We start from the raw sequence: 14,315 nt of genomic DNA on the forward strand, positions 1-14,315 counted from the left end.
AGGAATGAAAAATATAAACAGAAAATAAACAACATGGGCTGGAGTCATGGCTCAGTGGTAGAGCACTTTTTGTGGTTTGTATGTATGTGGTGCTGAGGATCCAACCCGGGCCGCACGCATGCCAGGCGAGCGCGCTACCACTTGAGCCACATCCCCAGCCCCCACAGACAAAAATTTCAAAGTAGTTTTTATTAAAAAATTGTTCAAAGAACTAAAGGAAATCATGTTTATAAAATTAAAGAAAGGGTGATAATAAGATCTGATGAATATTGAATCTCAATAGATATAAATTAAAAAAAATAATTAAATCAAAAGAGCACTTGCCTAGCATGTTGTCATGCTGCAAATAAATAAATGAATAAAAGAAAGGTCCACTGACATTTAAAAAAGAAAACAAACAACATATGTAAATTCTGCCACATCAAAGTGTACTTAAATGGGACCAGACTAAACCACATCCAAATGGCAAAGGTTATCAGAATGGATAAAAAAGTAAGATCTGACTGGGCATGGAGGCACACGCCTGTAATCCCAGCGGCTCCAGAGACTAAAGCAGGAGGATCACAAGTTCAAAGCCAGCCTCAGCAACATAGTGAGTCCCTAAGCAACTTAGCAAGACCCTGTCTCAAAACAAAAAAACAAAAAGTACTGGGGCCAGGCACGATAGCGCATGCCTGTAATTCTAGCAACTTGAGAGGCTGAGGCAGGAGGATCATGAGATTCAAACCAGCCTCAGCAGATTAGCGAGGCACTTAGCAACTCAGTGAAACCCTTTCTCTAAATGAAATATAAAAAAGGGCTGAGGACGTGGCTTAACCACAATTGTATACATTCAATATGTACAGGTGACATAGACATCTTATCATTATATATGTATATATATATAATTACACACATATGTATGTATATAGATAGATATTCAATACCAACAGTAAGCATAAGAAAGCTGGAGGGGTTGCATAAGTATCAGAGAATAAAGGACTTAAGACAAGGAATACTTCTAAAGTCAAGGAGAAATATTTTGCGAATGAAAAGGTCAACAAATCAGGAATATATAACTCTTTAAAGTGTTTATGAACTGTTTTAGTTCATTCAAGTTGCTATAATAATAAATTAAGTGACTTAAAAACAACAGAAATTTCTCACAGGTTTAGAGACTGAGAAATCCAAGATCTAGGTGCTACTCTCTGCCTTAGAGGTACTTTCTAGCTATATCCTCACATGATGGAAGGGCAAACAGTCTTCCTGGGGTCTCTTTTAAAGGGCACTAATACCATTCATAAGGAGTCCACCATCATGATCTAACTTAACTCCAAAATGCCCTACCTCATAACACTATTACCTAGGGGGTTAAGGATTTCAACATATGAATTTGGAGGAACACAAACTTTCAGATTATAGCACAAACATAACAAGCCCCCCAAATACATGAAGCAAAAACTATGAGTCAGACTCAAGGTAAAGCTCCATCAATCACTTAAGCACCTGACATCTCAACTTTTACTGGCAGATCTTAGCGATGCTTTAGATCTCCAAGAATCAGCTTGAAATCATAGTCAGTAGCTAGCAATCCCTCAGTGGTTTTGGCATTACTTTTCCCCCAAAGTATAGTGACTCTATTGAAAGCCACCAGTCCTTTTGGGAAAGACTTCAAGGAAGATTTATAATATGTACATGCCAAGCTGCAGTCTTTTTCTAAGGAGAGCTGGTCTCCTCTTCAGTCAACAGACTCTGGATTGGTAAACCTGACTTATGTTTGTAAACTAGGTGAGAAACTTGGGTGGTCCAATGTAGTGACTCATGTTAATTTGGGGTTACAAGATCTGCTGGTTGTTCAATTATATGGGCCAAGGAATACATCAGTAGGCTACTCAGCTATTTCATTCCTAGGAAGACCAGGATCAGTGAGATTCTGATTACTGAAGCAGCACTACTGTCCTTGTATTTGGCAATTAGCTGCTGGCATTTGACCTCATGCTGCTCTGGAATCCAAGTAGCCCCACTATGATCAGGGAGCCCATCAAAATGGCAGTATCCTCCATGATCATATCTAGCATACAAAAGAAAGAAGCCACAGAACTTTTTAGGAATGTAGGTGCTGGGGCTGGGGGTATAGCTCAGTTGGTAGAGTGTTTGCCTAGCATGCTTTGGTTCAATCCCCAGCACCACACACACACACACACACAAAAAAAAAAAAAAAAAAAAAAGAATGCAGGTGCTCCTGGGTATATTGGCACATGCCTATAATCCCAGCAACTCCAGAGGCTGAGGCAGGAAGATCAAGAGTTCAAAGCCAGCCTCAGCAACTTAGTGAGGACTTTGGAACTTAGTGAGACCCTGTCTCAAAATGAAAAATAAAAAGGGCTGGGGATATGGCTCAGTGTTAAGCACCCTTGGGTTCAATCACTGGTACAAAAAAAAAAAAAGCAGGGGCTGAGGAAGGGAAAAGTGCTGGGGAGTGATATGGGACAAAATTATATTGTTATATTGTGTGCATGTACAAATACGTCACAACAAATCCCATCATTATACACAACTATAATGCATAATAAAAAACATAGGGAAAAAAAAAGAAATACAGGTGCTCCTCTCACTAATGTACCTCTCAAGATCATACTGATAGAAGTATCTACTGTACCTCCTTTTAAAATACAATTAAGAGTTGTGGGGTACAGGCCCACATAATAAAATTTTATTTTATTTTCCTAAGTCTTTGGATACCCTCCTGCACATGTTGTTGGGTATCATAGACTGAACTGTGCTCCTCTAAAATTCATAATTAAAGAAGAGACAACAGGGATGTGTGCACAAAGGAAAGGCCATGTGAGGACATAGTGGCAAAGTGCCCATGTGCAAGTCAAGGAGAGAGGCCTCAAGAGAAACTAACCATGCTGAAATCTTGATCTTGGATTTCCAGCCTATAGAGAAATTAACTCTGGTATGAGAAAATTAACTTCTGGTACCTCTATGCTGTTAAACATAGGTTATTATTAAGTCTAGGTTTTAGTCAACCGAGCAGCCTGTTAGTCACTCCAGCTGTGTTAGCTAGCCCATTTAAACTGAAGGTGTGCAGATATCAAAGAATTCGGCCCATTTTAGTATTATATTCTATCTTCACTTAAAATCTACTCCCACCTGTTCTATAAGATTCTGCAAATATATATTAGCAAAATCTTACTTCTCTTTTTGTGTGTAAGCTATTTTCTCCTGGATCATACTGCTGGAGTAGGACCTTAGTAATGCTGCAGGTCGTTGTAGTGAGTCTTAGAGAGAATGGACATCCCCCATCAAAGCATCTACCCCAAGTATGGTTGTCACAAAAATTTCATGAAAAGGAAGGCTAGTACCCTCAGACCAGTGGGCAGGTTCCAGCTACAGACAAGCAGATCCAATGTTACAAGAGTTTAAGTTTGGCAGTTTCTTCTGGGTCTAACCTAATAGCCACATTTCAGGATTCCATTTTTTTCTAATTAATGCCCTAACTTTCACACAGGAAATTAGTGATAAGGTGAAGCCAAAATACACAGTTAAATGTTTGATTGTTTAAATATAAGCTTTGGGCTACAAGAAATAGATTTTTTTTTCATGGAGAAAAGAATAGGGTGTTATGGGAGCTCTCTATTTCTCAGACTCTGAATTAAAGGTCCTGAGTTTGTCATTTTCTTTCTGTGAATGTTCCTGGACTCAGGAGAACACATCCTGTGCCACAATCCTTGTAGCCATTGTTACTGCCAAGGCAGTCAAGTACAATAGCTACTGGCAGGCACAATGGTGTATGCCTGTAATCTCAGCTACTTAGGAGGCTAATGCAAGAGGATTTCAAGTTTGAGGCCAGCTTCAGCAACTTGGTGTGTCCCTAAGCAACTTAGTGAGATCCTGTCTCAAATAAAATATAAATGGACTGGGGATGTAGCTCAGTGGTAAAGAGCCTCTGGGTTCAATCCCCAGTAACCTCCCCCTCCAAAACAAAGTACTGCAGCTACTTGGCCACTCAGAATACTTGCTTCAATTGGAACTTCATTATAATCAGCCACTGGTGATAGCCTGATTAACTTTGATGCCAATTCATGCAAGAGATTACCAGAATCCTATTTTTCATTGACAAAGAGCTCAGCCCTGCTCTCAAGCAAAGGACAAGAACAAACCATTTTCAATATTCCTTCTTCACAGGTTTATTTCCTGGGACCCATCACCAATTCTGTAACAATCATAATACAGTCAGAAGACAGAATCTACCCAGTTATTTGTACAGGGGAAAATTAATATAAATAATTTATTAACCAGCAACAGGGGATTAACTATTAATGGGCAGAGCAGACTCCATGTGATATAGGAATACCAAACATAGGGAGGAGCCACTACCTGTATGGCTAAGGCAGAGAATCTGAGGAGGATCAAACAAAGAAGAGGCACTCACTTCACCCCACCTTTAAGGGTGAAATTGGATTTCACTGAATGGGGTATGTCTGTTCCAGCAGATGTCTGATCAGTTTGCTGAAGTGATACTAATCAGGGTGGGCAAGAAAAAGCTACCCACTGGGTTCTTTCTAATGAAAGAAAACATACTGGGATGCTGCTCAAACTTACTGGGGAGCTGTCCACTGGGGTGCCTGAGAGACTATTTGGGAAGCTGGTTGGGGTACTGGTGGAACTCACTGAGAAGTTATCCATGTGATACCATCAAAATTCACAGAATTTGGGACTAGGTTGTGGCTCAGCAGTAGAGCGCTCACCTAGCATGTGCAAGGTGCTGGGTTTGATTCTCAGCACCATATAAAAATAAACAAATAAAATAAAGGTATTGTATCCAACTACAACTAAAAATTAAAAAAAAAAAAATTCATAGAATTCAGCACAGCTGGGTGTCCTGCCACTTAGTTGAGCACCACAGAAGCAAAGAGAAAGGAAAGCATACCAGAAGCAGGAAGAGAAGCCCATTCTCTTGCAGAATTCCTTTTTTGACAAAAACTAACATCCAGCCAGCTGGCAAAGGAGAAATGCCTAACAGAGGGCTGTACAGGCCTACACCTTTGAGTCCAAGAAGACCAGTGGAGAGCAGGACACAGTAAGTACTCAATAAATTATTGTTAGTTTAAATTACAAAGCTATTTATATAAGATAGACTGTTATTGCTCCAATATAAATATAATTTGGGGAGCAACATGGATGTTTTATGATTCATTAAAAATATTTTTAACATCTAATAACATTTTCTCCCTGCAAAGACAAAGAACGTTCTGAAAATCTTTCTCTTGGCAAAAGGAAATAACCTTGACATTGTACTAACTGATAAAAACAGATAATTCAAACTAATGGGATCTGTTCATGTTTTATTTTCTGTATTATCTTATTCAAGGAATTCTCAAGGAGTTCAAAATATATTAAATTAACTTTTACAACAATCTTGAACAATAAATTGGAGGAAGGTTTTAAAAAGATACCCATTTAGTAGCTGGGCATGGTGGTGCACACCTGTAATCCCAGCCACTTGGGAGGCTGAGGCAGGAGGATCACAAGTTCAAAGCCAGCCTCAGCAAAAGTGAGGGACTAAACAACTCAGTGAGACTCTCATTCTAAATAAAATACAAAACAGGGCTGGTCAAGTGCCCCTGAGTTCAATCCCTTGTACCCCCACCTCCCCCCAAAATGATATCCATTTAGTACCTGACTCCTTACTTGAGGTCATAACTCAATTATAAAACTCTGGATTCTGAGTTCATTGAAATCAGTACCTTTTAAATGACTATCTTTAAAGTCATTTTATATATTTTCTAAACATAGTCATTTCTCACTCAACATCACAAATCTTTCTAATCATTTTCTAAGCCCCAGTTTAAAGAAAACAATATTAAGAGGTGAAGGTTTTGATTGTTAGCAGGTGAAGCATCTCTTCTAACTACAAAACTAGTCGTAGGATAATAGTAATTATTACCTACACTTAATCAGCCAAAGTCTTAAAATTCAAATATACTGATCAATCTAAGTCAATCTTTGGACAGAACAATGCATCTTATGGATCTATAGATAGAGAGCTATAAAGTAATTAGTACTTTTTTTCCATTTGTTTAAAGAATATATTCCCTTGTTGTACCCAGGTTATAAGCAGAAATAGCAAATAGATAGGAAACATTTATTTATCCATGTATGCCTCATTAAAACAATAAGATTTCAATCTCCTCTGTGCCTGTACTTTTGCAAGGCATTGAAAAGAAATATCACTGCAAATGAATAGTTTTTCCATTCTTAAGTTGGAATCTAGATAGATTAATCTGCCAGACATTCTTTCAAAAAGTTTTAATATTTGTGATTCATGTATACAGGCATGGTCTTACTGCTGCAAATAAAGATCACATAAACCAATAAAAGATGTTTTTAAGAATTTTGCTGCTCACCTGCGCTCCTTCTGGGGGTGGAAGACGATAGCCAAATATGGGAGGGACAGGAGCACCACACTCTTGACAGAAGCGAGCAAAGGGATCAGATGGGCGGGGAGCCAGACAGTGGGCACACCTGTAACAAAACAGGTTCCTGACTGGCCATGTGAAGATTGGTCCACTTTAGGAAGATTGGTGAAAATCTAAATGTATTCAAACAGTTTTAAAAATTAAACAAAACACAAGCAGACCACTCTTAGCAACTATGGGACAAGTCCTAGGAAGAAAATTCTCCTCCAGGTCATTTTATTAAAAAAAGTGGCCACAGAGTGGAAACCTGTAGTTTAAGGCCAGCCTGGGCAACTTAGCAAGACGCTGTCTTAACAAAACTTAAAAAGAGTGGGGGATGTAGTCCAGCGGTAGAGCGACCCTGGGTTCAATCCTCAGACCAAAATATAAAGAGAGAAACATCAATGGAACAGAACAGAGTTCAAAACTGGATTCACACAATTATCAAAAATTGATTTTCAAATATTCCAAAACTAATCACTGAAGAAAGATAATTTTTTTCAAGAAAATAAGCTGCAATAATTAAATATCCATATACAAAACTATGAACCTCAATCATACGCAAATTAATTAAAATACATTAAAGTACTAAGTATAAGATCTAACACTATAAACTTCTAGAAAAGAATTAGGAGAAAATCTTAGTGCGTGGTTTAGAAAAGATCTCTTAAATATAATAAACTAAGAATGAAGTATAAAACAAAAACAGATAATGTGAACTTCATTGAAATGAAAAGCCAAAGACTGGGAGAAAATATTTGCAAACTATATATCTGAAAAAGGGAAACATGTACAATTCTACAATAAAAAGATATATAACCCATTTTTTTTACAAAAGTTGGATCAGACAATTTACCAAAGAAGATTTATGGATGGCAAATAAACACAATACCAATAGTAACCAGCAAAATAAAAATTAAAATCACAATGAGATACTATTACAATCTCAATAGAATGATCAAAATAGAAATAAAAGTGTTGGAAAGAATGTGGTGAAACTGGCTGGTTGCGGTGGCACATGCCTGTAATCCCAGCAATTTAGGAGGCTGAGGCAGGAGGAACATAAATGTAAAGTCAGCCTTAGCAGCTTAGTGAGGTCTTGAGCAATTTAGTGAAGCCCTGTCTCAAAATAAAAAATAAAAAGGGCTAGAGATGTGGCTCAGTGGTTAAGCGCACCTGGGTTCAATCCCCAGTACCAAAAGCGGGGTGGGGGAAGAATGTGGTGAAATTGGAATTCTCAAACACTGCTGGTGAGAATATAAAAATATACAACTAGTTCACAGAACAATTGAATAGTTTCTTAAAAAGTAAAATATATACCTATCATGTAACCCAGTCATTCCCCTTCAAGATATTTACCTGAAGGGAAATGAAAATATATATGTATGCAATGATTTGTATAAAATGTTCATATCAACTTTATGTGTAAAATGTTCATATCAATCTAGAAATTATACACATACTCTCAATAAGTAAATGGATAAACAAACTGGCTTATTCATAGCATGGAAACTCAATGATAAACATAACAACTCAGCAATGAAAAGCACAGATGTTTGACACAAGAAAAAACATAAATGAATCTCAAAATAGTTATGCTGGTCAAAGAAGCCTGAACACCGCCCCCCACCCAAAAAAAAAAGAAAAAGAAAAAAAGAGTACATACTAAATTACTCCACATGTATATGGAATCAAATGCAAACTAAGATATGGTGACAAGAAGCAGATCAATACTTACCTGGGAATGAGGAAGGATGAAAAGGTACAATGTCAGAAACTTTTGGAGGTGATGAATTTGCTCATTTTCTTGATTACTGTGATAGTTTCATATATACAGAATATATATATATATATATATATATATATATATATATATACACATACACACACACATATACACACACACATATGATTTCATATATCCTATATAAAATGTTCATATATCCTGTATATAGGAAGATATATATTGTATATATACAGGATACATTTACATATACATATATATATGCATATATATATGCATATACATATCAATTGAACTCTTTAAATATATGCAGTTTGTCTTATGCCAATCAAACCTTTTAAAAGCTATTCAAATTCATTTAAAAAGCTATGGCCAAGCCAGGTGTGGAGGCATACACCTGTAATTCCAATGACTTGGGAGGCTAAGGCAGGAGTATTAAAAGTTCAAGGCCAGCCTCTGCAGCTTAGTGAAACTCTTTATCAAAATTTAAAAATTTTAAAAAGGGCTAGGTATAGATGTAGCTTAGGGGAAAGCGCCCCTGGGTTCAATCCCCCAGTACTATAAGAAAGAAAGGAAGGAAGGAAGGAAAGAAGAAAGAGATGGGTAGGAAAACACATTGACACAATGTATTATGGTGGGCTTAAAGACAGTAGAGAATGCGATACATACTTGAGGAAGTCTGTCTCTCTTTGAATCCTCATGATCTCTGTTCTTGTCAAACTTTTCTGGCCAGTTATGTGTGCAAAACCAGGAGACTAAAATTAAGAATATAGATACATAGAGGTATATAGTCAATATAACCTGGTAAAGGCTATGGAATAGAAAAATTAATGGAAAATTTTATTTTAACATTTGTTGCATAATGAATGCTGAAGCTTTCATCTTTTTAAACCATGATGTGAAAGGTCCTAAGTAATTATCATTCCAGTATCTAACATTTAAAAATTATTCAAAATGCTATTCATAATTAGATATATATTTCATTAAAAATGAAAGTTTACAATAAAAGATACCTGAACTTACTATAAACAGACCTGATTTTAGAACTGAAAAACTGTATTCATTTTTTCCTGCATTTTTTATTGGTGCATAATAGTTGTATATAATGATGGGATTTGTTATTATTTATTAGTACATGCACAGGATATAACAATATAATTAGGCCAATATCACTCCCCAGCACTCCCCCCCTCCCTTCTCACCTTCCACCTCCTGGTCCCTGTCCTCTACTGATCTCCCTTTGGTTTTCATTAAATCTGCCTCCCCTTTCTTTTCATTTTTCCTAACTTCTGCATATGAAAGAAAACATATGTCCCTTGACCTTCTGAGTTTGACTTATTTTGTTGAACATATGGTCTTTATTTCCATCCATTTTCCTGCAAATGACATAATTTCATTTTTCTTTATGGCTGAATAAAACTCCATTGTGTATATATACCACATTTTCTTTATCCATTCTTTCGTTGATGGATACCTACCTGGTCCCATAGTTTAGCTACTGTGGCTTGTGCTGCTATAAACATGGATATGCTGCATATATTGCTGTAGTATGATGACCTTAATCCTTTAGGACAAATACCAAGGTGTGGTATAGCTGGGTCTTGTATTCATTTTTCTCAAGGATTGTATTTCTAGGAAACTCAGAAGGACTCATCTATATAGAATAGGTGCAGCAATATCCAGAAATATTTAACTCATTTGATTAAGTTTTTATTTTGAGCATCCACTTTGTGCCAGGCACTCCAGTATCTAACACAGATACATGGTCCCTGCCCTCAAGGAGCCAAATGTGTACATATACAAAATAGGGTCACCACAGAAACATTTGGGTTGAACCCCAGGAACTTAGATGAGGGAATAATCACATTCACTTGCTCCAGGCCGGAAGGGCTTCTCAGAGATGGTAACAACCAAATGGGCCTGAGAGAGTAAAGAAAAGTTTGTCAAGTGAACACAAAGACAAAGGGAATTCCCAGGAGAGGAAACACACTGGCAAAGGCACCATGGCAGGGCAGGGCATGCCCTTATCTGTGGCTGGAGAAGGCACACAAAAGGAAAAAGCTAACCCACAGTGAGGGTTTGACAATAGTAAAATGTGGCTACCATGTTACAGCCCTTATCTCCTTGACATTCACAATACCCTCTGAGGGAGGTTACATTACCCCCATTTTATTTTAACATCTTATTTTGGGATCATTTCAAACTTACAAAAAAGTCACATGGATAGTACTCCAGTCCAGCCAGCCTGACCAATTGTTTACATTAGTATTTTTCTCCATTTTCCTTCTTTCTCTACCTCTGAATTATGTGAGAATAAGCTGCAGTTGTGATGTTCCTTTGCCCATAAATAACTGAGTGAGCACTTTGTCTCTATATTCCTAGTTCTTTAAGTACAAGGCTGTCCTCTTACACAACAGGGTATCGAAGTCAGAAAGTTATCATTAGATGGTACACTACTACTATCTTATCCACAGATCTTGATTTAGACTTCATCGGTCGTGCCGATGATGTCTTTTACAGTTTTTTATTTTTTCCTAGTACCACATTTGGGCATCATGTCCCTATTGTCTCCTCTGACCTAGAGTAGTTCTCTCTTTATTTTTCATGATCTTGACATTTTAAAAGAGTAACAGACCAGTTAATTCAAAGGATATCCTTTGAATTGGTTTTATCATGTTTCTTTATGATTGGATTCAGTCATGCATTTTGACACGAGTTTCAGAGAAAGGATACTGTGCGCATCTGAGTATATCATACCAAGAGAAATATATAATTTCCATTTATGAGATGAGGATGAGGCAAGAAAGATTGGGTCACTTGCTTGAGTTCATGTTGACAATATATGTAGTGAACTCTAGGCCTACCTGTCCCCTGTAAATTTTTGGTCCACCACAATGCCAGGCTTAGGATTTCAGATTTCATTCTGCTGGCCACAGGGATAGTGGGGAGAGATGACAGCCACAGGATTTTTTTTTTCTTTTTATTGCTTTCAAGTTACATCTAACAGGCCTATACCAGAAGCCACAAAGTGGTGATTCAATTGGCCAAATATGGTGTGCTACTGAGTTTCCTTTGGCCCGTGGACCATTTATATTGGCTCCCATAGTGTTTCAAAATTTAATAATTGTCAAAATTCTAAATAAGGTTATTAAACATAATGATGTAAGTTTCTGGCTTCTTGTGCAAATACATTAGACATGGCAACACTAAATCTATAGTCTCTCTTGTCAGTAGTTGTATGGCATTGAGTAGAGTGACCCCTTTAGCTCACTGGGGCATTACACATCATCACAGAACTCACATCCCTTGTGCCTTCACATTAAAGCCAGTATCAGCTGCCATTTACCTTCTACCCTGCTGCCTGACTCTGAAAGCACCCCTAGGCAAGATACTAAACTCAGAGGTCAAGCATTGCCTCCTTAAAGGTTGCTGACACATTTTAACACTCAACAGTATCATTAATTCCAATATTTGATGAAGCAGCTGCAAATGGGATTCAGCTGAAATGTTTAGAAGAATATCTTTCTCTCTCTCCATATATATTTGGTACTGGGGATTAAACCCAGGGGTGCTTAACCACTGATTCACATGCCCAGCCCAATTTTGTATTTTATTTAAAGACAGAGTCTCATTAAGTTGTTTAGGGCCTCACTTAGTTGCTGAGGCTGACTTTGAACTTGCAATCCTCCTGCCTCGGCCTCCCTAGCTACTGGGATTATAGACATGTGCCACTGAACCAAATGAGAAGTCTCTCTTAACAATATGAAGAACAATAGTAGAAGAAAAATTTGTCGTGGTTCTTTTCGGGCCTCCCTGGCTTTCTGAATGTTAGTCAAATTCCCCAAACTTTGTCTCTATATTCCTAGTTCTTTAAGATTCTGGATCTTAGGGCTAGGATTGTGGCTCAGAGGAAAAGCGCTTGCCTTGCATGCGTGAGGCACTGGGTTCAATCCTCAGCACCATATAAAAAATAAAATAAAAATATTGTGTCCACCTATAACTAAAAAATAAATATTTAAAAAAAGATTCTGGATCTTGGAATCTTTATGTATCATCTCACTCTATCTTTCCCTTGAAAACAACTCTTAAAACAACTAAGTGGGCAAGGTAATCCAATTATTCATGCACAGAGAAAATAACTATTTCCAGACACATTCAAATAATTATGGCCCATGTGAGACTGTTTTGTTAAAAATAGTTATTGTGCTTGACTTATACCATTCATTCTTCAAAATGATACTTTTTAATCTCAAAAGCATTATTATTTGTGCCACACTGCTGTGCAGTGGAGTTGAGTATGCTCACGGGTCCAGGTAATCATTCTTTCCAGAAGATTGAAAAGGGCAATTTTCCATTGTAGAGGTGGTTGCCTTTTTATTTAGTGGAGATTGCAAGCAGACTACCAGATCTGTGGTCCCTAACCTGGACTTTAGGGTTCACCAAAAAAATACGGTGATTGGGCATCTGGAAGAACCCAGGAGATCAGGTGGTGTTACACCTCAGCATTGGAGACTGGAAATGAAGGTAACTACTTGACCTCAGGACTAAGATAATTGGCTTTCTTGGCTAGGGATTCTGACTGGACTAATCATCAAAGTCAAACGTGGTCTTCATCCCAGGTTTATGGACTAAAACTCTTCAGGAGGTTTTCAGGAAGTGTAGGGGGGAATTTACACATATAGTTACATTTCCTCCAGGTAAATCTGATGTGCAATCAGATTTGGGAACTAGTTTTTTTTTTTGCCTCTTTTGTATTTAATGGTAAATATGAGCAGCATTGGAATCATAGGTATACCAGAAACAGTTGTGTTTAGATAGAAATGTAACTCCTGGTATATTCTACTTGGGGCTCAAATAGGAGAAAGACAATAAGAGTTTCTGGCTTGACCTTAGATGCCAAAAAAGTCTAAAATAGATTTTATAAACACTGAAAAATCAAAGCACTATAATAATAGTAGGCAATTAGTATACGTGATTCTTTCTTGTGTTATAGTAGTGACAATGTATTAATATGGCTTTTATTAGGATCTTAAACTACTTCCATCTTGCCAAGTTCAATGAGCAATTCTCTGTGCTTGGGTAGGCTGAAGTCTCAGCAACGTATGACATAGATGACCCCTGCTTTCTCCTTGAAACTCTTCCTTCACTTGGCTTCCATGGCACCACATTCTTCTGGCTTTCTTTCAACTTCTCAAACTCCTCCTTCCCTGCATAGCATCTAAGTTGAGGATTTTGTCTTGTGCTACCTTCTCTTCATCTTCTATACACCCTTAGCAAGAGATCTCATTCAGATTTAGCTCTAAATACCATCTATATATGAAATTTCCAAATGTATATCTTCATTCCTGACCTCTTGGCTGAGGTTGAACTTACATATACAATAATCTGTTCAACACTCTCACTTGAATATCCAATGAGCCCTTGAACACTTGCTCTTCTTTCATCTTGCCCATCTCAGTTAATGCTACCATCATCTCTAGATGCTCAGGCCAAAATCTTGTAAGTCATTCTTGGTTCCTCCCTTTCTCTCATCCCATTTATCTAATCCCTCAGTCAAACCTGTTTAGATGCCTATGAACTCCTGTCCTCATTATGTCTACAACCTTTGTCCAAGATACCATCATCTCTTGCCTGGAGCAAACACCTTGGAAATGATGTTCCCCTCATTGTCTTCTATAGTCTAATCTCTGGCACAAGAGGAACTTTAAAATATAAATGGAATTATGTCTTATGCTCCATATATATTCCCCTTACAATTAGAATAAAATCCCAATTCTTCACAATGGGACTAGCATTTGTGATTTTCAACCATGTTTGCACATAGAATCACTTGACAATGCATTTTTAAAAACAAACCATGCCAAACAACAAACCAACCCAAATTTTCAAGATTAGGTCCCAGGATTGGTCTGAAACACCTTAAGTGAATCTGATGTGCAGCCATATCTGAGAAACACAGGTCTAGGCACTCTGTTCCCAGCTCACCTCCCCTGTCATCTCCTACCTTGCTCATCAAGCTTCATCCACACCAGCTTCCTTGAGATCCCTCACTTTGCTGTCCCCATTTTGACTGTTGTTGAATGCTTTCCCCCAAGATCTTTACGTTGCCGGCTTCTGAAAGTTCATCT

The 14,315-nt window shown here is 37.6% G+C and overlaps 1 protein-coding gene across 8 annotated transcripts in view; it reads right to left on the bottom strand.

Moving 5' to 3' along the window:
- Dzank1 (double zinc ribbon and ankyrin repeat domains 1) overlaps positions 1 to 14,315 on the bottom strand; it is an 80,327-nt gene that overhangs the window by 49,120 nt on the left and 16,892 nt on the right. For all 8 annotated transcript variants that reach the window (XM_058576385.1, XM_046434716.2, XM_046434706.2 and 5 more), the window contains 2 exons: positions 8,857 to 8,942; positions 6,393 to 6,510 (listed from right to left, as the gene is read on the bottom strand). In XM_058576385.1, the coding sequence (XP_058432368.1) occupies positions 6,393 to 6,510; positions 8,857 to 8,942 (204 nt within the window). The remainder of the gene's footprint in view (positions 1 to 6,392; positions 6,511 to 8,856; positions 8,943 to 14,315) is intronic.

Source organism: Marmota monax, unplaced genomic scaffold (assembly GCF_021218885.2).
Source record: "Marmota monax isolate L192 unplaced genomic scaffold, Marmota_monax_Labrador192_F-V1.1 WCK01_AAM20220418_F8-fsc00005, whole genome shotgun sequence".
Taxonomy (NCBI): Eukaryota; Metazoa; Chordata; class Mammalia; order Rodentia; family Sciuridae; genus Marmota; species Marmota monax.